This window comes from Rhea americana, unplaced genomic scaffold, assembly GCF_003343005.1.
Source record: "Rhea americana isolate MKP2758 unplaced genomic scaffold, rheAme1 scaffold_41, whole genome shotgun sequence".
Classification (NCBI taxonomy): Eukaryota; Metazoa; Chordata; class Aves; order Rheiformes; family Rheidae; genus Rhea; species Rhea americana.
The window spans coordinates 5,805,317-5,831,575 of record NW_028186546.1 but is presented as its reverse complement, the minus strand read 5'-3'; the positions used below and the strand labels follow the sequence as shown (position 1 = coordinate 5,831,575).

The 26,259-nt window shown below is 39.7% G+C and overlaps 2 protein-coding genes across 7 annotated transcripts in view; one reads left to right on the top strand and one right to left on the bottom strand.

Moving 5' to 3' along the window:
* Positions 1-454, bottom strand: part of MAEA (macrophage erythroblast attacher, E3 ubiquitin ligase) — a 52,685-nt gene extending 52,231 nt beyond the window's left edge. For 2 of the 3 annotated variants that reach the window (XM_085314714.1, XM_085314715.1), the window contains exon 1: positions 104-215. In XM_085314714.1, coding sequence (XP_085170840.1) covers positions 104-172 — 69 coding nt within the window. In that variant the 5' untranslated portion in view covers positions 173-215. Of the gene's footprint in view, positions 1-103; positions 216-434 lie in introns of those variants that run through there. The other variant, XM_085314718.1, reaches the window with a different exon arrangement.
* A 501-nt stretch (positions 455-955) lies between these two features.
* Positions 956-26,259, top strand: part of CTBP1 (C-terminal binding protein 1) — a 247,935-nt gene continuing 222,631 nt past the window's right edge. For 3 of the 4 annotated variants that reach the window (XM_085314709.1, XM_085314707.1, XM_085314711.1), the window contains exon 1: positions 956-1,036. The gene's annotated coding sequence lies outside the window, so the exon portion shown is untranslated. Of the gene's footprint in view, positions 1,037-5,872; positions 6,058-26,259 lie in introns of those variants that run through there. The other variant, XM_085314708.1, reaches the window with a different exon arrangement.

Below are 26,259 nucleotides of genomic sequence, written 5' to 3'. Positions count from 1 at the left end.
CGTATTCCGGGCACGTCCCCCGCCGCCGCCGCCGCCGCAGGGGGAGGTGGGGGGGAAGGGATCAGAGCGGCGGCGGCGGCGGCGGGGGAGGCTCGGCACCCACCTTGAGAGTGGGGTACTCCTGCACCTTCAAAGTCATTGAGAGCTGAGCAGCTGACTCCTGCACCGCCATCTTGGACCGGGCACCAGCCGCCGCCGCCTCCTCCTCCCCTCCCCGCCCCCTCCCCCCCGCGGGGAGCTACCTACAGCGCGCGCGGCATGCCGGGCAACGCCGCCCCTCCTCCTCGCCCTGCCTGACGGGCACGGGCCGAACCAACGGCGCCCGCTGCCGCCGCCGCCGCCGGACCGCCCCCCCCCTCCACCCCCTCCCCCGGCCGCCGCGTGGTACGCTCCACGGGACGGTGGTGGCGGAAGAGCAACAGAGAGGCGCCCACCAATGGCGACGGCCCTTTCGCACGTTCCGTTCAGGCGCTTTGACACCGCCTCCGAGCCTGAGATGGCGCGCCTGATTGGGCAACGCGCGGAAATGGGCGGGACTGAACGGGAAGGGCGGACAAATCGAGCGGAGTGACGCCACGGGGATAGGCGGGGCTTTTAGGGGTGATTGACAGCCGGCCACCCGGCCTCAATGGAGAGGCTTTCTCCTGGCCCAATCAGAATCTCCTGTAGCGCCAGGTGGGCGGGACCTAAAAGTAAATTTTGACGGTGACTCTCAAACGGCCGTTTTAACAACCCCCCTGAGGTGTCCGGGAAGGGGAGGGGCGGGACGAGGGGCGGGGCCTACGCGCAGCGCGTCCTGACAGACAGGCGAGGGAGCCAACGCCTTTGCCCAGCGCGGCTGACGGGCACGGGGTTGAGCGAATGGGCAACACGATTGGGGCGGGCGGGCGGGGCGGCAGCGGCCCGGCGTGTGGCCGTGTGTATACTGGGCGGGGGGGGGTGAAGGCGGCTCCTAGTAAGTTCTGCGGGGAGGAGAGAGCGAGTGAGAGTCAGTGAGGCGGAGGCGGCGGGAAGAGGTTTAAATAGCGGAGACAGCGTGAGTCCCCTTCCCCTCAGCTCCCTCTCCGCGGCTCGCAGCCGCTCGCCTCAGCCGGGGCGCGGCGGCTCCCGGCTCCTCTCCCCTCCCCTCCGCTGCGGAGCCGCCTCTGCTCGCCGCGGCGGGGAGGCCCCGGGGGGGGGGTGGAGGCGGCCCTGCCCCGGCGGCTGCGGCCAGGCCGCTGCGGCGCCCGCCCGCCCGCCGGACGGCGCTAACTTTCCCGCTGGCGGCCGGGCTGGTCCCGCCCCGCCCGGGGGTGGGTGGCGGTTGGGGCGGCCCCCGGGTCGCCCCCTCAGGGCTGCGGGGTTGGGGGGGGGAGGCGGCGGCTGGAGCTGCGCAGCGTAGCGAGTTTGGAGCGGTGGTTTTGAACTTTTTTCCTCTCCTCCCCCTCCTTTCGGTTGCCGGCTCCCGAGTTGTGGGTCTCCCTCGGGGCGCCTTATAAACGCCTCCCGTTTGTCCCGCTCGCAGCCGTTAAGCGCCTCCGAGGGGTCCCCAGCTGCGCGGGAGCGGCCGGGTCGGGAGGCGAGAAGCAGAGCGGTTTAGACGAGCAGTGACCGCTGGCTGCGTGGGAAGGGCCTGATCCCGCGGGCCTCCCCCGCTGATGCGTCTGAGGGAAGACAAGCGCTCGTGGAACTCTTGGCTTCTTTGCAGATTCAATATATTAGGTTTTCTGTTGATCCTGAGAGCGTTGACACGAAAGCTGCCCTCTTGATAACGCGGAGAGGGGGGTTTGTGAGGTTCCAACGCCACTTTCGCCCTCYTCAGCATCCTCTGTAAAGTTTCTTGCTGTCCTTCTTGAGCACCGCGTTGGATAAGGTGGAAGGTGCTCTGTGAGACCTTGGAGGTGCTGGGTCTGCAGCCCAGCAGCACAAATGGTGACACACTGATCACAAGTGGTGTGAGAAGCGATGCAAGCTCATTTCTAACGTCAGTGAAGTTGGTGAAAAAATTTCTGCTTTTCACAAAGATTCTTGCCTTCATGATCAGTTACGCTTTAGGTAGCGTGTTTTGGGGGGCTGAAGTTTTAAGAACCCCTCTAAGCCTTTATWTGTTAGTGGTTGTGATATTTTTGGTGTCTTTCCTAAACTTTGTGGCTATGTTGCTTCTAGTCTGTAGAAGCCTATAAAAGAAGAAACACCAGTATTTCCAGAGGTCAACACACTTTGATAGCTTGAAGAGCAAGCCTTCTTTAGGACATGCTTCTTAGAATATCTGTTAGCATTTATTTCCTATGTACGTAGGGCCAGTTGCATGAAAAACATCTATCTGGCACAAAGGGTGAATAAAAGAAAACGCCTRAACTCACGTAGCCAAAGGTTCCCTGCTGATTTGGACTGCAAACTGTTTACTTGTGTTCTTGCTTACTTGTGCGGTCTCAGTTGTATTGCTGCCCTAGCATWGTCTGGTGTTGACCATAATCGGCAAATGTATGCCTAAATGTAGTTTGCCAAGMCCACGCCAGGTGCAAAGCCTTTGTTTAAAAGTGTATTAGTAAAATAATTTGTATTAGTTACACCAGGGTTTGACATTCAAGTCCAGACATGATCTCGGGGCCAGATTCTGCAAGAGGATTTGTGTAAGGAGGATTTTGACTCAATTAAGACGCTGTGCAGGGAATGGTTGACCTGAGCTCATTGAGTTGGAGGACTGGAAACCTAGCTCAATTGCTGTAGTATTTACAAGCACACTTGTATAGCATTGTAAATWCTTTGTATTGTATTTGCCCAGTCTGTTTTAAATAGCCTGTAAACAGAAAATATCTTTCTGAATATTAACTTAATGTTATATATCATCAATGTTACTAAACAGCTTGAACTTGGCACTTTTAAACTCTTTAGACCTGTGTGTAACGTTAGTATTGATTGAATATGTGTGATTTTCCATGTAATTTACAAAGTGGTGTATATTTATGTCCAAAAATCTTATTCACATCATATTTTTGATTTGTAATATTGTAATATCCTTATTGGTGCTATTTGATTATATAATAGCTAATTTAACGTAGCACAGATAAGGAGTGTTTCCCATGGTACAATTTTGTGCTCAGGCTGGATCAATCTTTAAAGTGGAGAAATTTTTGGTGCAGGTTTGTCAGACATTAGTAGCCAAAGTTAAAGGGTTTGCTTAATGGAACAGATGGCCAAGCAACCATCATGTCAGAGAAAACAGCATGTATTCCATGTATTCTTAGTTTAACACAAGAGGGAGCATGTCTAATCTTTAACCTTTAAATATTGCAACTTCAGAGAGGAAGCTTTAATTGTTGAGTATCAACTAATTTATGTTCTAGGTTGCATGTGCAAATATTGATACTATCTATGCATATTTTTGGCGTGTTTTCAACATTAGGTCACAGCTGTTGATTTATAATATAAACGTTGTCATGGTGAATGTGGAGATTAGAACTAGGCTAATGATCTTCTGAACTTGTTAAAATCTGTAGTTTCCTGCTGAACTTAACAAAACATTTATGGTTATTGTAGACATTCATGGTGACTGTACTTTGGTTTTTAATGCTAGATTAATACTTTTCTTCTGCTTTACCTACTTACAGCATTACAAAGCCCAGGTTTAATTTAATTTAGTTTAATTATCAATGCGGCTTTGCTTTTACAGCTCTTGTAGATTCTACTGCTCCGCTCTTATCTATTAGGAAGGTTCACATACCRTGTTTTGTTTCTTTTTCCTTGTCCCCTATTGGTGTAAAAGGAGTAACAGTCAGCTTCCATTTTGTATCTCTTGGCATTGTCCAGTTGAGTCATAGTCTATTAATGTTTGTCCTCATTTAGTATTTTATTAATGAGCATTAGCAGTTGKTTGAAAGTAAGTAGTACTGACAGAATTTTCCAGACCTCTAGGAGAATCTTTCTTGTTTGGAAGTGTCTTAAAAGTGTTTGTAATAGTATTCCACTATGCTCTRGATTAATGGCAGGGAAATGTCTATCTGCAGTGAAGTATTTTATGCAAATGAAGTATATTTTTAAARTAGAGATACTGTTTGTTATTTAGTAGAGCAAAGCAGAGACTTYAGTGCTCTGGTTCCATGTGCTGAAGAAAATTGCCATGGTTTAAGATTTTACTGCACTTGGCTCTTCTCTTTGTGAACATTATAACCTCCATACCAGGSTGGCAGAAGTGAACGTGTGTCACCATCATTTCTCATTTTAGCAGACCAGACTGGCATCAGCCTGTGATATAAAGTYCTATGTTAGACCATGATATTAAGTGGTCATGGTAGGAACATGTGTTACTACGCTGACAACAAAAGCTAACTTCCACTGAGTAGGTGGATGGTGATTATACGTAAGGTACACATTGTGTGTAGTAAGGTGTTAATATCCAAGTAACTTCTCTTCARAACATGCTAGGTGCTGCTAGGGTGTGTTTGTAGGAAAGAAATGTGAGATGACCTACGGTACACTCAAGACACCTTGAAACAGTCAGTCTGATGGTCAAAGCGTTACAATGTTTAGAAGATTAAAGAATGGGGTTTGGAGAAATGATAAGCTCAGAGTGTTTTGTGGTGCTTTTTATTTGAGAGATTGCTTTTTTCTTTACTGAGTTACTCATAGGAAGAAAACCTTTTTAATGGATTGCTATAGCTCTTGATTTTATATAATGCATACGAAACTCTAAAATCAGAAATTCAAGCAGAGGAGCACCTTTTGATGAGTAAGTGTTGATTTGTGGAATTTTGTAAAGGTCAAATGTGCTCTCTGTTGTCTTAGCTATTTTGTATCAGTCAGAAGAGGTAAAACTTATGCTTTGGTTTCCTTGGTCAGCAGACAGTGGCTGTTGCGCATTAAGTGCACATTTCTACTTTTTGGAAAAGTACTATTGTGAAAGTGTAATTCTTGCTTTAATATTGGAACTTGCTTATAACTGAAAAGCATATTAATGCCCCTTGGTCCTCTAGGCAGGCTGGATAAGTTAGTGTTTTATTTCAGTGCCTGAGAGGAAATTACCCCTTCAGTGTATCAAACCAAAACAAACAAACAAACAAACAAACAAAAACAGACAAAACCCCAGCAACTACAAAAAAGCCCACTGCCAACTCCACTGGGCAGCGATTAACAGGGGGTGAGAGTGGCCGGAGGTGTCACAGGTTTAGACCATCGTTGTAAAGTAGTAATTGCAGATCAAACACYCTTTGTTTCCTTGTTTTAGCAGGATTATAAGAACACTTTCCTTATCAGAGAAAAATGTAGATGCTCTGGGCAGTTGAGGTTACAAAGTTGCCACAGTGGATTAGGACCCACCGGTCAGGAGAGGCCACTGTCTGTGCTGCATCAGCAGTGGGAACAGGCAATTTCCTATCTCTGTTACTAATCTGGTACCTTCGAGGCAGCCTGCAAAAGTTATTTAGAATTTATTCTGTATTTACACAAACCGATTTTCAGGTGTTGAAGTATTTTTTTTTTAATTTGCATATATGGACATATTTTTAATATATATATATATATATATATTATATATTTTAATGGGCTAACATTCCCAATGTGGATGAAATTCCTATGAAATATTTAAAAAGTTCTGTTTACCTATAAAAATGCATTTAGGACTTTACTGATAAAAGTGCACAGATTTCTGTGCTCCTGTAACTTTCTGGATGGTCTGAATGGATTTTTTTTTTTTTAATGGAAGGGGAGGGGGTGCGAGCGATTTTTTAGCCRTGAACATTTTTTTTCCTTTCTGAGTTATAGCCCCCTGAAAAATGGGTGTGTGTGTGTGGGGGGGGGTGAAAGTGCTGACACAGCCTTAACTACAGAGCAGTGCCCTTGGTGCTGCTGCAAGAATTGCCCAGGCAGTGCTTGCTGCTTTCCTGTCCTTGTGCTTTACATTCCTTTAATTCATTACGCCTTTAACTTTCCCGAAAGTTTGCTATTATTTAAAGCCCCGGGTGCGAGCCGCCCGGCGGAGAGGGGTTGCTGGAGTCGCATGGACTTGTTAATCTCAGCCTGAGCTTGTCGGGAGCAGCAGAGCAGAGGGAGAGCAACTCCGGCTGGGGCAGCGCTCCAAAGGTTTGTCTGTTATTTTTATACCGAAATCACGGCTCCGCAGGCAAGCGGCGAGCCCGCGGCGCGTTGCGGGCGCCGCGTAGGCTCCGCCGCCGCGGAAATGTGCGCGTTTGGCCGCGGGGTTTGCTCGCAGCTCCGCCGCGGTGTGCCTGGGAGGGAGCGGGCGGCGGGCTGGGAGCCGCGCAAGAAGGAGAAACCCTGTTGGTTCTCCATGCAAATGACCGCTTGGGTTGTAACAAAAGCCTTGATGTTGGGCTTGGAAAAATGATCTGACAGTGTAACAACCCCAGGCCACTTTCGCCATGTTTTTGTTTATTCATGTTTCATTCCTCTTTCCGTCGCTACCTCGCAGATGTTTCCAATTCCCCCGTTTTTCTTTTTCCTTTTTTTTTTTAAAAAAAGCACCGTCGAGCCTTTTTGGAGTTAGCAAGGAAATGTGTGCAAGAATGTTAACAAAACAGAGAGGTGTTGCAGATGTTTATACTTTAGTTCTTGCGTTGCGCTTGCCGCTATTGGCACCGGGCTCCAGCACATACGAAGGAACGTAAGAAGCATCTGTTTTAGCCAGCGAGCTTGTAATTTCTAAATGTGCCCATTGTAACTTGAATATTAACATAAACAGATGAAGCGAGCACGTTCCCGGTGCAGTGTGGCTCGTGGAGATCTCATTTGTTTGCTACTGTTTTTTTTGTGTGTGTGTGTGTGTTGGGGGGGGAAATAAATAAAAAAGCAAGGCGTCTAAGAACAAGGAAAGGAATATCTGTGACACAACATGTATGCTCCTAGATAAACTCCTGCCATCTCGGAGTGCCTTTAAATATTTGAACAGCTTCTGTTAAGTCACATAAAATTGGTTACCATGAGAAACAAAACAAAAAAAAAGTCTAATAGAATAGTTGAGCGCACTGGTGAAAATCTGAATGTAGAATTGTTTCAGGATCATTCAAGGAATTGAATTAGACAAAATCTTTTTAATACCGGCAGTAGTAACACATTTAAACATTTTAGCTTCTGAGAGCCTGGAAAACAGCGCACACAGTGCAGAAATAGCAGAGCTGGATGGTATGTTATTTTAATGTCACATACATTGAAATGCAGTTTTTTGTTAATGATGTTAAAATCAGTCTGTGTTTAGGATTGTGTGCTTTTTGGACATATCAAGGCATATGCATATAAAATCTTAAATCTTAAAGGGCAATGATTCAATGTCCAGAGCCAGTGGTTAAATCAGATGTGGTAACTATGGTGAGAGGTAAAGTTACTTAGCTTCTCATGGAGCATGCATATGTGGATTTCTTTTTGTATAATGGAGATTAAGAAAAAAAGGATTAGCGAATCTAAAGAGAAATTTGGAGCAGGAGACCTGTAGCCTTGCTCTGAGAATTAATACTGAGGAGGCTTTTAGAGCAGAGGCAGGATGGAAGTAAACACTCTGTTGTAATATATATTGATGATAATTCTAGAAAGGAATCTTTCTGGTTGGGGATGATCACCAGCAGCTCATGCATACAGGAATGAAATCAATCCTCTCCATATTAAAATAATCCTCCTACTCCAACAAAACAAATAAACAAAACTAGGCATAGATTTTTACATTAGCAAGTGACAGCATAAAATAAGGTAAAGTCTGAGATTCTGTGCAGTTGGAATTAACTCATTTTTAAGTCCTTGTATAATTAAGCACCATTGATTTATTTGGATTGTGTAGCATTGTTTTTTTTAAGCATGTATATGATATATATTTAGGGATTTTTGGAAAAACTCCAAACATTCTGGTCACATGAAGTGGGAAATAAAATCAGAGCTTAATATTTTAGCTAGTCATTATTGGGGAAGTTTGAATTGCAGCCAAAGAGACTTTGACCATATTTCTGGTTTTCCTTGAGTTGAGGCTGTACAGTGTTACCCTGAGCTTTTCAGGGAAAAACTTCCCTCACAGAGGGATATGGGAGGGCTTGTCATGCTCGCTCGTAAGAGTTGTGTGCTCTGAGAAGACTGTTGGAGATATGATTAGTGATTAGATATCTGGGATATTTAGGAAACAGAAAGGGGAGAGATCAGGCTTAATATCCAGAGTGGTGGCACCATATCTCACTGGATGGAAGTACATGAAATATTACAGTGCAGAGACATCCTGGGRATATGAAGCATGTTCAGCTTTCTCTCAATAGAGTTCAAAATTTATCAGATTGTAGGGAACATAAAGCATTTTATTGGGAGTATTTTTATGAAAGGTTTGGGCTTCCATTCTTCTTCCCTTCCCTCAATATAGTGGTTAAAAGAAACTTGTCCTGTGTGAAATCCACAGTTCAACATAGTCCAGACAGTTGATGTTAAAACTTTAAAGATGTTTGTATGTTTACTGGGAAACTCCTTTAGCTTGATTCCAGTTTCCTCTCTCAACTGTTGTATGAGTGTGTTACAAGATTTGTGGTTGGAAGACTTCATTGGCTACTAGGCTAATAGGATGCAACTTTGTGTTAACAACCTGTGAGTGGAATRTATGTTTTTAGACATTAGACAAGATGATAAAAAATAAACTCAGTGACAGTATAATTCACATTCATCACAGATCTTTTTCACAGCAGAAGTGATCAACTCAAAATATTTGATTTGTATTTTTCAATTGTCATTCCTAAAAGTATTAAAAGCCCAATAATTGTATTATGTCCTAATTGGGAAGAAGAGAAGGAAAAGGAATTCCATTTTTCTAGTTGGGAACAATATTTTGCTTTTTTTTCTTTAGCTGAAGTTGACATTTGAGTGGAATATTACATCTCTATTGTATTAATAATAATTCATTATTAGACTAAAATTTTTATTTACATAAAATTGCTATTTTATATAGAAGCAGAATGCTTCTGTAAACTAAAAATTCAGATATAGCTATTGATGCATGGCAGTTCATTTCAGTGCTCAATGTATTTTTAAATTGTTTCATCATTCTGCTTTATTAGGTTGTGCTATATTGAAGAGTGATATGCTTGATATTTCAGGCACAGGACACAGTAAAGCCTAACGGATAGGACGATGGAATCGGCTCAAATAGTGTTTTCTTTGCTTTGCTATTGGATTAGGGCAAGTCGATTCACCTTTCTGTTTCTGTTTCCTTCATCTGTAGAAGGAGTATAATGGTAATTCCTTTTTAAAGCACTTCAATATCTACTGATGAAATTTTGAAGTAAGCAATATTCTTAGTGTGATATGGTGGCTCCTTCCCTTATGGGAACACACATGACCAACTGACAGTGGGTACTCGTGTAGGTTTTTTTTTTTTTTTTTTCCCACTTGCTTCAAAAATTATTCATCATTAAAAAAAAAAAAAAGCAAGTCACTAGCAATTTAATAATAAAGTCTTTCCAGAAGAAAAATCTCAGGAATAGTGCTGATTAGGTATTTCCAGCTGGTTAATGCCTTGATGTTGAGTAGTGACAGAGTATCAGTCTTTCTATTTTAAAATTTAGGAGAAGAGACAGGCCTTAATTGATTAGTTCAGTTGTTTGGCTGGAATTTAGCCAGAAGTGTAGTTTTAGCAGCATCTTAAGATACTGAAAAAAAGGAACTCTCCTCCTCCCCTCCCCCACCATGAGACTATTTATGATTTTGGAACATTTGGCCTTCTCAATGATATTTGTAGATGGCAAAAACAGGGAGCACAAGATTAAGAATTTGAGTGCAAACAGCAATGTTTGTGCTCAATCTCAAACAGCTGTATAGTTTCACTTAAGTCACTGGGTCTACTGAAGTGAATAAGGGTTTTCAGGAGTAAAGTTTACGGTATTTATCTTGTTCTTTTTGAATGTAGTCATGGAAATCCTCCAGTGCAATGGAAATTCTGAAGGGCTGTGAGATCTTTGAGAGACAATTCTCACTTCATTTGCACATCATATAAAGCTACGTAAATTGGTTTCAGATGGARTGCAGGATATGTGGGATAATTCAATTTCGGAAGAGAATGAAACACAAAGTTTAGAAAGAATTATTGACCTGTTAGCCTGTACAGGTTATTTACCACAGTTTACCACAGTGCTTAATGTTTGCTGATCAATGTAGTCAATATAGCCGTTGTCAGATAGGAGCAGTTAAGTGCTAAATTTAATGGTAAAATTTAAGAAATTGTAGTTTGAGATACAAATTGCACCTCAAAGTTCCTTTGTGTGTTATTCTGCTTCAAGTACCTATTAATATAGAGAGCAGAATCAGTATCTTGTTACTGAAAATGGTCATCTGTTCTTTTCTAGTATGCGATATAGTGGAAACATCCCCAAACATCTTCAAAAATAGTTTTATTTTGTTGTTCGAAGAAGCACAACATTTTTTGTAAAAGGAACTTCAACATCTTGAAAATAAATTTCTCCGACAGTCTTCCATTTGATAGGAATATTTTCTTCATCTGCAGAACAGGCCAATATGGCTTAGTTTTGAAAAATTGTTTATACAATGGTATTTTCTGTCTACACAGTGCCTGGAATATGTCTGAGCACATAAATAATAGGATAAATAATTTTTTTAAATATCCAAACAGCTTCTGTTTATGTTTCTCAGTAAGTAGCATGTGTGCGTGTGGAGAGGGGGTTCTTTTAGCTTTGAGAAACGGCGTGTGTGCTCTGTCTGGCAAATTGTGGCATTCGTTAAATTGGGAAAATCTTCGAGCTTCAACTGTGTGACAGTTTCCCTTTAAAACAGTTAAGATGAAGTGTTTTTTCTTGGTGGAAGTCCTTATAACTTATGCTGTGGTGTTAATGAATTTCTCTGCCTTTCCCAGATAACCTTCCTTGGGATTTGTGAGGAAAGTTAGCTGGTGAGGACCGTGTGACTTAGCCTGTGCAAACGGGAATATCTTCTCTGCGTCTCGCAAGGGAACGGTGACAGTCTGAAAGCTTTTGCATGTCCCTTTTTGTAGAGCTGCCCAATCTTTGATCGTTTCCCTATTTTGCTTCCTGATGCTCCTCCAGAAAGAGTATGGCATGACACTTTCTCACATCTCCTCTTAAATTGTCTAAATTTATTTGCCTTTTTTTTTTTTTTGGTACTTTCTTATGCTGCATTGTCACAGAAATGTAGAAATAGAAGTTGATATTAAAATAATATATTCTTGTCAATATTATAAAGCATATTATCTTTTTCTGAGCATCCACTTCCGTGGTCCATTCCTGCGGTGAGGAAGTGATATCAGTCTTGTAGTCAGTTACTCTGACTTTTCGGAATAAGTGATGTGAATTTAATCTAATGCAGTTAGTATATCATTCCTCAGGCCCTCTGGTACAAATAGATATGAAAAACAAAGGCTGTGATATCCTTCAGCATGAGCTGTGAGCGAAGGTGGTCAGTGGAATTTCTGACTGTGAGAAACAGTCGAATAGATGTGTCATGTTGTCATGCGTGGGTTGATATGTTCCTCCAAATCTTGGCACAGAAATTAAAGGAAAGATCCTGTTTACTTTCAGGGTCAATGTATCTGGGAAAGGTTCTCTGGAGAAAAAATTGCCATTTTCCACTCTGCTCAATAACTGTGGGACAGGAAATTGATTTTGCAGACTTTTACCTCCTGGGAAGTCAAACTGCAGAAAAGTAAAGATTGTGGTAGAATCATAACATTATAAAAGTTAATCAAATGAGTTTCTTTAATCCATTTAAGATATGCTGTATTGTTTTCAGCCCCTAAAATAGTCAATTTGTAATACTAGTTACTGTAGGAACAATCAGGAATCCAGCTTTTCTGAGATCACTATACCGAGACACACATGCACACGTATCTTGTTTGTGTATCAAGGCTTCTGGAGCCCACTGATACTTGTTTTGAAGAGGTTTAAATGTAGATCTCGTTGCTTTTAAATTCTAGTGTCTTTTCAATGATTAAAAAAAAAATAACATATAACAAAAAAACCCAAAATAACAAAATTATTAAATGTGAAAGACAAGTATCCAGATATTTAAAATAGTCTTTAGTGCCATTCTAAGTTTCCCTTGCTTGGTTTTGATTTTCAGCTGTTTTCTTTTTATGACTACATCTTTCCCTCTGTTCCTCATGATTTTTTTTTTCAGTTCTTGTGGTTGTCTGATAGTGTTTTGTCTCACAGTGGTGTTACGAATGCATCATGCTTGTATTTTTTCTGATCTAGAGCCAATCAGTGATAGCATTGCCTGCTGGTCATAAGTTTCCCTGAAATGACAGTAGGATGTTTTTATTCCTTTGCGTATATTTTGGCATGGAGTGATGTCTGAATTAATCGAAATTTCAGAATATTTAGGGCTTAGTTTGAATATTAAGGCTAAGACCTTGAGGTTTTATTTTTAAAACGGTGTAAGGTTCAGTCAGCAGTTGAAGGTGTGATCTTAAACAGTGGAGACTCCAAAAGTTGCTCTGGAATTAGCTGCAGAAATGAAGAGGTCTGGATAGCTATCCCTCCCTTACCTTCAACTGTGTGCTGAAAGGCCCACAACTGTCTAATCTTGAGTTTACTAATAATAAATTGTAGTTTTCTGAATCCTTTTCGAGCGAAAAGGATACAGACTTCGTATAGTCTGTTGCTAACCTGAAGATAAAAGCAAGTTTTTTCCCAAGGTGTAGATCTATATAAGATACAACACTACCTAACTGACCATGCTACCAGCATGTGGGCAGTATCTTCAATACAAATTATGAGTACAGTCTTGGAAATTCCTCAGTGTGTTTGCGTTCACTTTTGTCTTGTGAAACTCCCTCTTGTCAGCTGTTTTCTATCCAGATGCTTTGCTTTTGTAAGCATTTTTCCATCTTCATGATAATGATAGATCATTTTATCCCCAAGTGTGGTCAGCTGGAAATCTTCAAATTATATTGATGGGAGTAGACTCCAAAATCTTTTCTAGTGTTTTGTACCTTGAAAAGAAAAGGGGCAATGACATATTTGGACACTTGAAAGTTAAGGTTGATGTCTGCAGAGCTCCATGTTATGCATTTCTGATGCATATTTTAGGGCTGGTGTAAACAGTTGCACTAGTATTATTTTCAGGAGGCTGCTTTTCTGTGAATGAGAACCATTTCCACAATAGTATTTGCTGTGAATTCTAGCAATATCCTTGGACCTTCATTATTAGAATTTAGTGCTGGGAAAGTCAAAGAAGCAATTTGGAGATGAAACAGTAACTTGTTTAATATCCACTGCCAATGTTTTTTAACTCTCCCTTAGAGTGAGAGTACCTCTCCTTCATAATCTTCATAATAGTAGCAATGTTTGTTCTATAAGAAGTTGTTTTTTTGGTTTTTTTTTGTTTTTTGGGGTTTTTTTTGGTAGTACATTCTTAACTTAGGTTAGAGTAATTCTGCATCCTTAAAGATGTTGTGCTTTTATTTCAACTTTTACTTCATCATTTGGCTTTAAACATTGATTATTAAAACATGTTAGAATTTATCAACTGAGTTAATGGTTTCACCAGGGGTGGGTTTTGAGAGGCACATATATTAATTTCTAAAAATATGCCCCTTTAGCTTCAGCGCTGTCTTCTGAATTGGTAATTGGTAAAAAATTGGTGTTAGTTGGCTGTTCTTTTCCATGGACATACAAATATTTTGTATTTCTGTAAGAAGTTATGATGTGTGTATACATTGAAGTCCGTGAAACYGATGTATACGTAAAGTTACTGTGAAGACTTTTTTTTTGAGCTAAGTTGTCTATTTTAAGTATAGAAAAGTTTATTGGTTACTCAGATGTTCCTCAATCTAACTTAGAAATAACAGTCACCGTTTTTGCAAATAATAACCATTGCGTATTCTATGAAAGCATTCAAAGCAGACTATTAACTGCAAAACAGTTAAAAACATGCAGTGCAAATCACTGTGAGAGTGACGGAGCACTGGCACAGGTTGCCCAAAGAGGTTGTGGAGTCTCCTTCTCTGGAGATCTTCAAGGCCTGCCTGGATGCAACCCTGTCTRCCATGCTCTAGGTGAGCCTGCTGAGCAGGGAGGTTGGACTAGATGATCTCCAGAGGTCCCTTCCAACCTTACTGATTCTGTGATTCTATGATTTATCCTATCAGCTTGAAGTAAGCCTACAGTATTGAATGCGTCTGGCACATTCTGATGCAGCAAAACTGTTTTCTCTTAAATTAGTTTGTTTTGAAGTTAGCAGTCTTAGTGCGTGCTTAGACTCTTGGAACGAAAGGCACGCTGCAAACACGAATTATAAAGGTCATAATTTTAATATTTTTTTTAAGGGATAAGTTTGGTACACTTTGCAATCAAAGCTGTGTTATGTATCTATATATGTATATATCTTACCAACTTGGGATGGCAGTAAAATTCTGATTTCAAAATAGTGTTATGCCCAGCTACTTGTCAAAATAATCCTTGTTGGATTATGATAGCTGACATTTCTCTTTAGAGTAACGGTTGCATTCTATAGTTTCACTGCTGTGAAAATTTTACACAGTTTGCATCCTGATTCAACGTTCTTTGAAATCGATGTTCACATCCACATCAAAATTGTGACAAGAGCAACGTATCTCAGACGGAGTAGGATATTGCACTAGATGGTATGTAACACAACAGTCCATTTTTGTTGTCGTTATTCTATGCCTGGATACATGCTGCTGGATAGGACAGTTAACTGAAGATTACATTAAAACAAATTTCAGTTTAGATTTCAAATGAAATAAAATACCTGAACATTAACTATCATCACCAGTAGCAAAGACATTTTCTGGTTTTATGTGTATGCTCATTCTCTGAGGAAAATAATTCTCTCATAAGACCGTTATGAGTAATGAAGCTGTGGCATTTACAAGAATATAGTAGTATATGGCATTTTAACAAACATAAGTGATGTATCAAAGAAGGTGGTTTCCAGCAATATTTTTCTTGCTAAATGCTAGTGTATCCCTTGAGTCAACTGATCGATGGGCTCAGCCTGCCCCAGAATAAACATACCTCCTGGCCTGCTCTATTCTCACTACCAAACTAACCAGTGCTACCTTCTTCAGCCAATGATATTTTACTTCTAGTGGAGGGAAAGGCTTATAGTAACATCTCCACGAATGTGTGCTAAATCCTAGCTGAGACTCTTCTAATCTGTCCAGAATTTATCTCTTATTTAGGCTGGTTATGGTGTTTAAGCCTGCTTATAGACTAGGATTCTGTTCTGCTGCATACTGTATCACCCTAAAATAGAGGGGAAAAAAAGTTCATCACTGAAGAGTCTGCAATGGGACTCAGCACATGAAATAGGAAAGCAGATGCATTCACACAAACGGAGTAATTGGGTAACTGTGAATATTAATGGAAAATTCTTTGTGAGCCTGAAGTGTTGTGCAATTAAAAAATAGTGACACTGGTTTGAGGCATAGTGAACATGCTGTGAGCTGATCGGTGATGAGAGTCTCTCTTTCACAGACTCCCATCACCATGAATGAGAGTGGGAGATGAAGATGGTCCTGTGTGCTCAAAAAAAACAACCTTGTTTTTCTATCATAAATGTTAAGAGGAAAGGTTCAGCCTCCTAGACACCTCTGCGTCCTGTGGAGGCTTCAAAAAGAGTGCCTCAATGGAAGACTTTTTAATGGATCTTTCTGCTCCTTCAGAGCGAAAAGTGTCCTGCAGCAGGTTGTGCAGAGTAGTCACCTGGGGATCTATATGTTCTCTCATCTCCGGAGAAAACCTCTGGCACCTTTTCATCAGTGGCTTTCAGTTGCAGAGCTCTCCAGACCAACGTGTCAGTATGGATCTTCCCTCTTCCTTTTGGTGTTCGGATGGATTGTGTGCTAAGACCAGATACCTATTTCAGCAGAGCAGAGCAGAAGACTCGCTGTGTGAGCCTGGAAATACAGGAATGCCTCTGAAGAGCGAGAGTTTGTTTGGTGCGACATGTCTTCCTCTGTGGATTATTCATTCTTTGGGTTATTTTTCTGGAATTAGTAATGGCTCCTTGGTATTTGCAAATTGCTTGTATGAGGAGGATATGATAAAGTTCCTTAGGTTACAGAGCGGAAGCCTGGGGGTACCAGCTAATTTTCTGGCTGTTACTTCTGAGGTCAAACTAGGTACGATTCCCAGTTATTTCTCGACTGGAAAATCAGTAAATCTACTGTTGCAAAAAGATTAAATAAACTGATAATCATCTGTATTTGCTTATTTTTGCTTTTTAAGCACAGGCTTGTAAAGACTTCGTGAGATAGAGTGCTTGGAGATCTGTGTATAAGATCAATAATTTAACAAAGTAGTTTGGATGCAATTAGACTTAATGCAAAACATTATGATAGATGTCTCACAGCTTACTATTAAAGAACATAAATTGACCAGAACAATTTTTTAATAGGCTTGTATTTTTGGGGAATAGAAAGAAGATTGAACTTTAGGTTGTGTGAATTGCAGACCCTACAATAATACTTCACAGGTAAGAGCGGAATAATTTAAAAAAAAGGATGCTATCACTCTTCAGTTTAATATTTTAAGTGTGGATCGTCTTCAGTGTGGATCTTTGCATCCATTTAAGTTATGTTAAGACTTACGCTACGATATTCAAATTATTAAGCAAAGTAACTTTTTACTTCAGATATTTTAGTGAGCTCTGAAACAGGAAGAGGGGAAGAGTTCCTTTCCCTGGCTCAGTGTTTGAGGGATGAGGTTCATACTTCATGTTGTAACATAGAAAAGATCATTATATTTAAGCTCTAATCCATGTCAAGTTTAGGGAGATGATTGATTGCAGGCATTGCAGCTCTTTAGACAGATGTACACTCCTGCAGTTTGTACAGATGTAGGAAGAGTGCTTTTTTAGTGAGGAGCTGATTCTGGAGATTCTTAGTTTCTTCTTTGGTTACTAGTACAAAGTCAGACAATCCTTAGATGTTCCAAAAAAGTTTGCATTAAAACAAGACTCTAAGTTACTCCCAGATGGGCTTGGAAGTCACAGCTGTATGAAGACTGTGTGGACTTCTATACTTCAAGTTTGCAGTAAGAAATTGTGATTTAAAGATGGCACACAAGTTTTTTGTTGAGTTCAATTTATTTTATATAATTATTGTTAAGCAGGTGTTGATTGTGCTGTAGATTAACTTGGTAGAGCCACATTTAGATTACATTTTTAGCTTTCTTGTGTAGTTCTGTATGGGTTTAATGGATTATATTTGATGAACTACAAAGATAGTGTAGATCTGAAATAAAAGACAATAACTACCACTTCTGTCCTGCATGTTAGTAAGCTTTGCAGCATGGTAATACACTGCCAAGCAATATAAAACAGAGTTAACATCTGTTTGGTATTAAAACATATCACTGGTACTGTAATGGCTCATTCCTGTTAGAGCAGAGCATCGGTTCCTCCTTTCACTTCCAGTGAAATCAGCAGGGGATAATGTCTGATCTGGCAGCATGGTGTGTTGTAAGTCATGCTATGACCAAGCGATCGCTAGGATGAAATTAAGATAATGCCTTCAGGATTCCTTTGTATTCCTTCTCGGTTTTATTTTACTAGGACTTTTTTTTTTTTTTTTTTTTTTTTTTTTTTTTTAAAAAAAAAAAAGAAGACGACATGGGCAGTTTGGCTTCTGATGGGTTTTCTGGTATGATCTTCCTTAACATCTGCAAATACAGGGCTGCATATCTAAGAGAAATCCACTCAAACTAAAGCAGTTATTCATATAGAAGTATGGGCGGTGGAAAGTCCTTCTCCCAGCTGTAACATGCAATAATGAGATCTAGTAATGAGTGGCCAGTTGCTCAATTTAGACATAAGGTTTGGAAATGATCTACAAAAGATGTTTTCAGTTTTGCTTTAACAAACCATATTTTTTTATTATTGCTGTGTGAGGGATTTTTGGAAAAATTCTCTTAAAACAAAACTTGTTTGGCTTTTCTTTGGCACAGGTGTTTTTGCAATATAGCCTGTTTAGTGTTAAGATAAAATTAAATAACCTGTAATTGGAGAAATGCCTTTCTGTGCAGCGCTATTGTCTAATGGGGCTGGTAGAAAGGAAGCGTAAGCTCTAAGCCAAACTTAGCTTGTGGGTTCTAGGCAGCTTAGGGAATGAATCTCTTGACGAACCGTTCATACTTGTGTGTTTTCTATCTGTATGATTACTTTAAGATAGGGAAAGGTGAGCAATGAAATTAAGAGGATGCCTGCCAGTGTGACAGTTGTTTGAGAGAAAGCATCTGGCTTGACAATTCACTTTATCTGTGAAAGCCACAGATGAATTTATGACATGTTGTTTCATTTGTCATCATGTTGAGGTTGGCTAAAATATTGAGACCAAAGCAGAGGTAGAAAGAACTAATTGATGTTTAATATGAAGAGAAGATTACTAAAGATAGACATAGCAGCTTTCAATGTGTAAGAAGTTCTTAGCGGATCACGGCAGAGAGCCTAAGAAATAATGAACTTGGATCATAGCAAGAGAGAGTCAGGTTRTTAAAATCAAACCAACAGACTTTTTTTAAGCATAATGATACAGAAACTCTGGGATCAGTTGCCTGGAAATCCTATACAGTCTCTGTTACCTGAGACCTTAAGCTACGGTTTGGACAGCTTCTGTCAGGAATGACAGAAATACAGATGAGCCGGGCTTGGGAGAGGAACGGGCCGGATGACCTTTGGAGGTATCTCTTCCAGCTTTTTTCTATGGACCTAAGAATAGATTAGGACAACCATGAAAAGTGTCTGTAATTCTCACATTTTTTTTTCCATGTGGCTTGTAACGAAAGAGATGCAACTTCTAGTCAACATAATTTTATTTGGCAGTTAACTGCCAGCAATAATTAGCATGGTTAACTACTTTGCAGCATGAAGCTATAAATACTATATACTATCAGTTAATTTGCCAAGATTCAAGTTGTCTGTTCATTTCAAAGTGCTCTTTAATACTTTGTAATGTATGCGGGGCCCTTAGTATGCAGCTGTTTAGGARTGCCAGCCCCGGGTTGGGGTGATTGGTGTTTGGCTTTTAGTCGCTTCTGAAAATCTCTCTTCAGAGGGCTCCTGCTTTCCCATTGTGTAATTTGACTTTAAAGATTTGAGACACGGTTCTAGAGTATTTTCTCCCCCACCCCCCCTTTTTTTTCCAGTCTACTGCGGCCTGCTATTTTATTGAGTCTCTAAGTGCATTTGTGTAAATGCTTATTCAGCCCTCGTGAGTTTATTCATGACTGTATCGCTGAAGCATTTGGGAGTTCATTATGTTCATGCTTCCACACGAATGAAGTTGTTTTCCCGGAAAGTAGAGTTTTTAAAGAATTTTCTTGTTAATTTCCAAAGCTGTTGACCTACTGTTATGTAATTCTGTAATTACTAGTTATGTAATAAAAGCTCCGCATTTGGATATATTGTAGTTTGGGTGCGTGTGCTACTTCAGCCTACTGAATTTTATAATGTCCAGAAGAGGTAGTTGGCAATCCAGGAACATGCCGCAGTGCTGTATTTGCGCCCGTTCACTGGGTGCACTTCTGGAAGTGTCGAGAGCTGAGTCCCTCGGGTTTCTTTCTCCTAAAAATGAGAACTTGCATGGGGAAATGTCCTGGTGTCCTCCCAGCATAGTCTTAGACACAGGTAGTAAATCAGAGCAGACTCGTGAGAGATGACCCTCTTTACTGATCCRCTTGAAACCCCTGCCCCAAAATCTTGGTGATTAAATATATCTATTTTGGGGCAGTAAGGACAATACTCTCTACAGTTTTACAATTGAAGCAATTGATTTGGGTTATCTCCTGGCTTGTCTATGCAAACAACCCAATGCTGTCCTGGATAAACAGGAGCTTTTCTTCTCTTCCTCATGGCCCTGAGTTTAATATTTTATGAGAATCCAATAAGTTGGACCTTAAGAGGCCCACCTGCAGAAACAAAATGTATTGAAATTGGTCAAATGAATGTTCAGTTAAAATGAGCACTCAGTAATGACCATGTTTTTTATTTAAGGTTCTATCAGATACAAATTTGTACTTAGACCTTTATTTATTTATTTTATTTATTACAGCAGAATTGCTTCAGAAGTGTCTGGATAGAAATGTATTCACCCATTAAAAAAAAATGAAGTTTTGATGCGGAGATACTTAAATAATGTTTAGACTGTGCAATTTGAGATGCCCATTAATCCAAAGGTTTACTAAGACTATTTCTCAGGCTGTTTTCAATGCATGATTGACAGTGAAATTCTGAAGTTTTACCATAAGTATGAAAAATATTTTGAATTCTTAAACTCGGGTCTTTTTGTCTGCCTCTTTCTCAAGGTCATATTCACAAAAGCTACTTTTTGGGTGATTTGCAGAACTGTCTGCTTTGTGTTGCCAAAATAGCCCGGGGCAGTACTTCATATGATTCTGAAATCGAACGCAAGGCTATGTGGAATGTGCTACGTTAGCATGGCAGGCGCTGGGATTCTTTCAGTTGTCCCTAAATTAATCAAAGGTGATTTATGCCCAYCGAAGATAAGATCCTTCTCCCCTCCCCCCTTTTTTTAATGTTGAAATTTCCCTGGAAGAAAGCAGATTTCTAGATCCCAAATAGGTGAAAACACTTACCAAGGTATTTTAAAGATAAGTTAGTAGAATATTTAGTATCTTCCCCTCATGTGGTTCTCCTAGCAGTTTTTCTTTTTTTTAATTACTGATTTTTACTTTTATTTTTTATTGTTGAACTCCAGGTTGCCCTTAGAAATGGATCTTGGCCTTTTGCCTTGTATTTTGTTGAAGACTAATGTGTCCTGTTCATCTTGCTCAGTATTACAAACTGTGCTTGAGGTCAATGTAAATGGTGCTGTTTCTTGAATACTGTGTTCCAGTTAAGTCACTAGACAATATTTTGCATTTCTTTCTGGCTTGTTGCAGAAAATGGCTCTGTGTAGTAGCTGTAAAGTTGTGAAGTTCATTAACTAGGAGATAAATTAGTTAAATAATACCCAAAGAAATGATATGGATAAATTGCTGTGCTGCAGCTTTGCTACTTTTGGAGTAGTTTGACCCTTAATAAACCATATCAAGCTATCAAAGCAATTCTCAATCTCCCTAGTATAAAGAATTGATATAACATAACTTTAATCAGTGTGAGATATATGTGGCATTATTTCATTATTCACTTTTCATCCTTTTTATTATTTTTGGGTTGGAGTTGAAACTTTCAATATATTAAAACAAAGCAAGAATATATATTACCAAGTAAGTCTTAAATTATAGCTTATAGTGTGTTACTGCTCTTCTTTTAGAGAAGCTGGAGAAGAGAGTTCAGTGTGTTCTGTAAATGTTCTCGCACATTACAATTTAGAATAATGAGCATCTCATTGTATTGTAGGAGAGAGATGGCTAGACTGAACTGAAAAGCAGAATAAATGAACTTGTGAAACTGAGGCATGCTTGCCGCTTTCTGGAAGCACCTGATCTTTGTGAAAAGCATCTGGATGTTTAGTTTTGTGTAGAACTGGTTAGGAAGTCTTATGTTTCAGTATTTACAGTGTTTAAATTACTGTTTGATCACCATTGTTTTAATTACAGTAAATAAAGTGGTAAACTGCCTAACAGTTGTGCAGTCTTGAATACTACTTATTGATTACCAAACATCAACATAGGAATTAATTTGACTTACTATACCAAAGGTAGAATGAAGAGGTGGAAATGGCAAACTAGAAGAATTCATTGCGCTGTTTCAAACAAACATCCTTTGCCATTAACAGGGATTTTGCCAATAAAAACAGTGAAATGAATAAGACTTTTTTTTTTTAATAAAAAATTGCAGGTTGCTCATTATTGTCACCTATGATATTGTTGGAATGAGTAGCTGACAATTTCATCATTAACTTTAATTAGTCCAAGGGTTAATTTTATACTAGTATGAGATGCTTCAAATAAAGGAAGCTTTGAAGAACTTAAAAGCTGAAAGTTATCTCTCTTGAAGGAGGAGATAAACTATCTTTTGGATCCTTCAGCAACATAAGCACACTGTCAGTGTTCTGCAGTTGTAGTTATCCAGAACTCCTGAGGTATTGGATGTTCAAAATTTAAACCTTGGGGGAAACAAGGCCAAAAAGAGCCTTAAATCTGACTGTGGACATTCAGAAGCATATCTGCAACTCTAAGGAATGACTGAGGAAGGCTGCTGTTCTGAATTTCTGAGAATGTTTAGTAGAAATTTGAGCTGACTATTTTTGTAATTGTATCTAGTTACTAGTTTATTGGAGTTTGCCCTAGCAAGAAGTATTTTGATCAAAACCTGAAAAGAATTGCATGCAAATACAACTCCCAAAAATCAGTAAAGAAGCGTTGGATATGAACGTGTAGCCTGTTAAGRTAGTGTTACTGCCAAAATAAGAACAAAGAAGTTAAAGATAACAAATTAACAGTAGTTGAATCTCTCAGTTACATAGCTGTTCCCATTCTCAAGGAGAAGTTAACATGTTGAGTCCAGATCATGGAAAATAAATACACTAAGGCAGGACTGACCAAACACCATGCTGACTCTTCTTGTGTAAAAAGGCAATTTGGTGTTTTTCTCCCTTATCCTCCACCAAAGTCTAATGCCCTTCAGGTTTGTAAATTTTAATAGTAAACAGTCCTTAAACGGCATTATTTTTCTTAGTTTAAGCATTTCAGTGTTCTGCTTCCCCGTGCGGTTAGCTTCCTGCAAGAGCGGTCGCTTCAGCGTAGCTGCCAGCGGTTTGGGAGTGAAGCKCTCGGACCGACTTCTGATGCCTGGAGATGACTTTGGAGTGTCTTGCAGTCTCAATCCAAAGTTGTTCGTGTGGCATAGGCAAAAGTTTGCCATCGTAGCTACCAGTGTTATTGCATGTGACAATTTTTATTGTTTCAGTTCGCTTTAGAAAGGGGAGGAGAAGAGGGGGAGACCTTAGATAATATGCACACTGCCTATTAAAATACGCTATTAACTTTCCAGAGACGAAGTCTCAGAACTTAGCAAGCGTTCAAATTCAGATAAAAATAAATTAATCTGCTGTTCTCTACCATGACACTTTTTATTACTTCATGTGTTCTGTCGTCAWCAGGATTTCTGCCTTATTCACTGTGCAGGACGGGTCTGTTCTAGCTTGTTTGTGCTTTTCTGAGTAGCCTATGTGAAGTCCAGCAGTTCAGGACTGTAATAGAGGTCATTGCCTGTCAGTTCCTTACGTTGTGCTGCAGAAATGGGAACGTGTGCAGGTTTCCCTGAAGCAGCCTTTCCCTTGAAGGGAAGGTTCTCGTGGGGAGATCTGTTTGCCTTGGAGTGCAGCAGTGCCAGCTATCAGAATTAAAATGTGAATATCTGTTTCTCATGGAACTAATGAGATGAATTCTCCTCCTTCTCCTGCGCCGGTGTTCTGCTATAACGTTGGGGAAGTTTGGGAATCCTAGGCTTTTGCGGGGTAGCTGTCAGTTAATTACTCCGTTCTGGCGTGCCCTGAGCCATTGCGCGGCTGGCTGGGATGCGTTGCCCTGATCTAATGGCAGACTGCCTCCAAGAGGGACCATCCTCTTCCCCTTCCGGCAGCTGCGTCGCTTTTCTTCCTTTCCATCAACTCTGTCACTTGTCTGACTTCTTGATGAACTCATTCAGCTCACCAAGTCAGCAGAAGCTAATCATTTTTTTTTGTTTATCTTAGTTTTATTTCACTACTTTGAGCTGTATTGATTTGCTGAATAGTCAAATGCCAAATTGCACAAGTAAAGGGATGTAATTTTGCATCTGGAAGAATGGAAGATGGAAGAATTAAAATTGTCTCCTTTAATGGCAGAGAGCTGTGTAGGTTGACTTATCAACTGGCTGACCATACCTTTGGAACAGTACATAAAGCAACGCTTGAATACTTGAATTGCTGCTCAATATCATGTCCTTCGAGAAATCAGGTACTAGGAATCTCATGTTGGCTATTCAAGGTTATTAAATCCATCTGATCTTATCCTTCCCGTGCCAGTTTCCTTATTATACAGATTGGGAAATACCCCTCCTTTACCATATACACTTTATGAAGATAAATTAATGAGTGAAGTGCTCAGATACTATACTGGTTAAGTGCCAAAACAAAGCCCTTTAAGGAATTTCTTTCTTCAGAGCAGGATTTGAATACTGTGCAATAAACAAATGAGAACCATTTGTCTTTATTTTGTGTGCTGAATTTTTGGAAAAAAATTTGTAAATGTAATTAYTCTTCTAATGTTTCTTCATATTTGCAAAATTGCAGAGTGTGTTGCTGTTTAATTTCAGTGTCTTCTAACTTTGGAATGCCCCATTTTGCACCCTTGATTATRTTCTTTTAATCTGAGGTAATTGTGTCAAATAAGTTTTCTGTACAATAAAACATAATTGGAACAGCACACTAAGAACAGAAGCCTTAAAACAGAATTTGTTATATGTATACTGACCACATTATTTTTACTAGTCTAAATTTTTGCTAATTTAGTCTAAGTTTTTACTAATTTAGCTTGCATTTTTAATAGGAGCTATGCAGAATGCTACTGATTCTTTGGTTGAATTTTATATATTCATTGATCCTTTTACCTCTTTAATCACTTATGTCCTTAATACATAGAAGCTAGATGTGAGGGTATTCAAAAAGCTAATCAATATAAAAGTAGAATTAAAATAAGTAAAATATGCTATGAACAGTGGTAAAGTGATTTCAAATAGACAGAATTTCATTAGCAGCAGACTGTTTGGATAAGTTAGAAAAAGTGATTTGTAAAATCATWAACATACAAGCATTTTTTTGTGCTTGGTGGCATAAACAAAATTGTGAAACTAGGTAGGAGGAAAAGAGTAAAATCAGTCAACTTTTGTGCGCAACATCACTGTTCTAGGCCCTGTCTCCTGCTCCCTCGCTGTAATTCTCATGCGTTTCAGCCCGGCGGTTCTGCCTCTTTTCTGTTCTGGGCTTGCTGTAGGTGGTGCCTGGAACACGTTCATCTCGGGACCAGCCGGAAGGGCAAGCTCCACGCGTTGGCCTTCCAGTGGCGTGAGGGTCGGTCATGTCATTCCTCGGTACACAGCTACTGCTGCTTACCAAACTTCTTGCCAACATCTGTCTACCCATCCAGCTATTTTGGGGGGAAAATAACCTTGAAAAACCTTGTTGGCCAAACTAAAGCATTTCACGCTTTTATGAAAGCCATTTTTGTAACGTAAAACTCGGTTTTGAATGACGTGGTGTATGCATATTGGGAACGTTGGGGCAAGGAATGGAACTAACTGTTCTTTCTCTGCCATGTCTTAATATATTGTGATTTAAGAGCTAAATTTAAAGCCTCTAACTTAGTAATTTAACAAAGTAGTGATTTAGAAGGCAGAGGCAACCTGAAACGTAAATGTGTCATATTTGCAACAAGCCGTTTCTAAATTTTAGGATCAAATACTTCTTCCCTTCTGTCTCTTACTCATCGGTATTTCCCCAATCTGTGGGTACAGTTTTTCCATCTGTGATACTGTCTGTACTTCGTGTGCTCTTTTCTGATTCTTTCTTGCTAATGCAAATACACATTTCCATATTTTGCAATTGTGCAGCTACTGTAACTATAAAAACTAGAATGATGACAGGGRGCAGATATTTTGCAAAGAGAAGTAAACCAAATCAAACAGTTTTGTGGAGACAAGGTCTCATGAGATGCAAACTGTCAGGGAAGTAGTTTGTCTCTAATAAAAGTTATGAGTAAGCAGAGATAGTGTTTATTAATTTCTAAACAGAAATAATTACTGACCTTTATCTTTGTTTTCATTTTTGAATTTTTTAAAACTAATGAGAAAGCAATAGAGATCCCCATTCATATATGAATTACATTATTCATAAGATCTGTGGTCAGGTTTCTGACTGATTGGAGTTCTTCCTTCAGGTACCTTCCAAAAATAGGACAGCTAGGTTTAAATAGTTAAATTAAGGTTTTGACTGAATAAAAGTCTATTGATCAAATAGATTGTTCTTGTATACTCTAATAGTTCCTGGCAAGTTCCTGTTTAGAACTGATTAAACATATTTCCTATTGCAGACATGAAATACAAAGGAAAATTAATTCAAGCTCTTGACTTACCATAGTGTGTAACTACTGCAAGTGGAGACTAACAAGGGACACAGTAATAAAGAGAGGATTACAACCAGAATAAGCAAATAATAATTGTTAGTGCTGATTTTCAAGAAACTTCTGAAGACAAAGTAAATCTCTATCGTCTTCTTCTGAGCTAAGATATTTGGACCCTGGGAGTATGTTTGAACATGCTGAGAGGTTAAATTTAAATCTTTATTTATTTACTTGTACAGTATCAAAC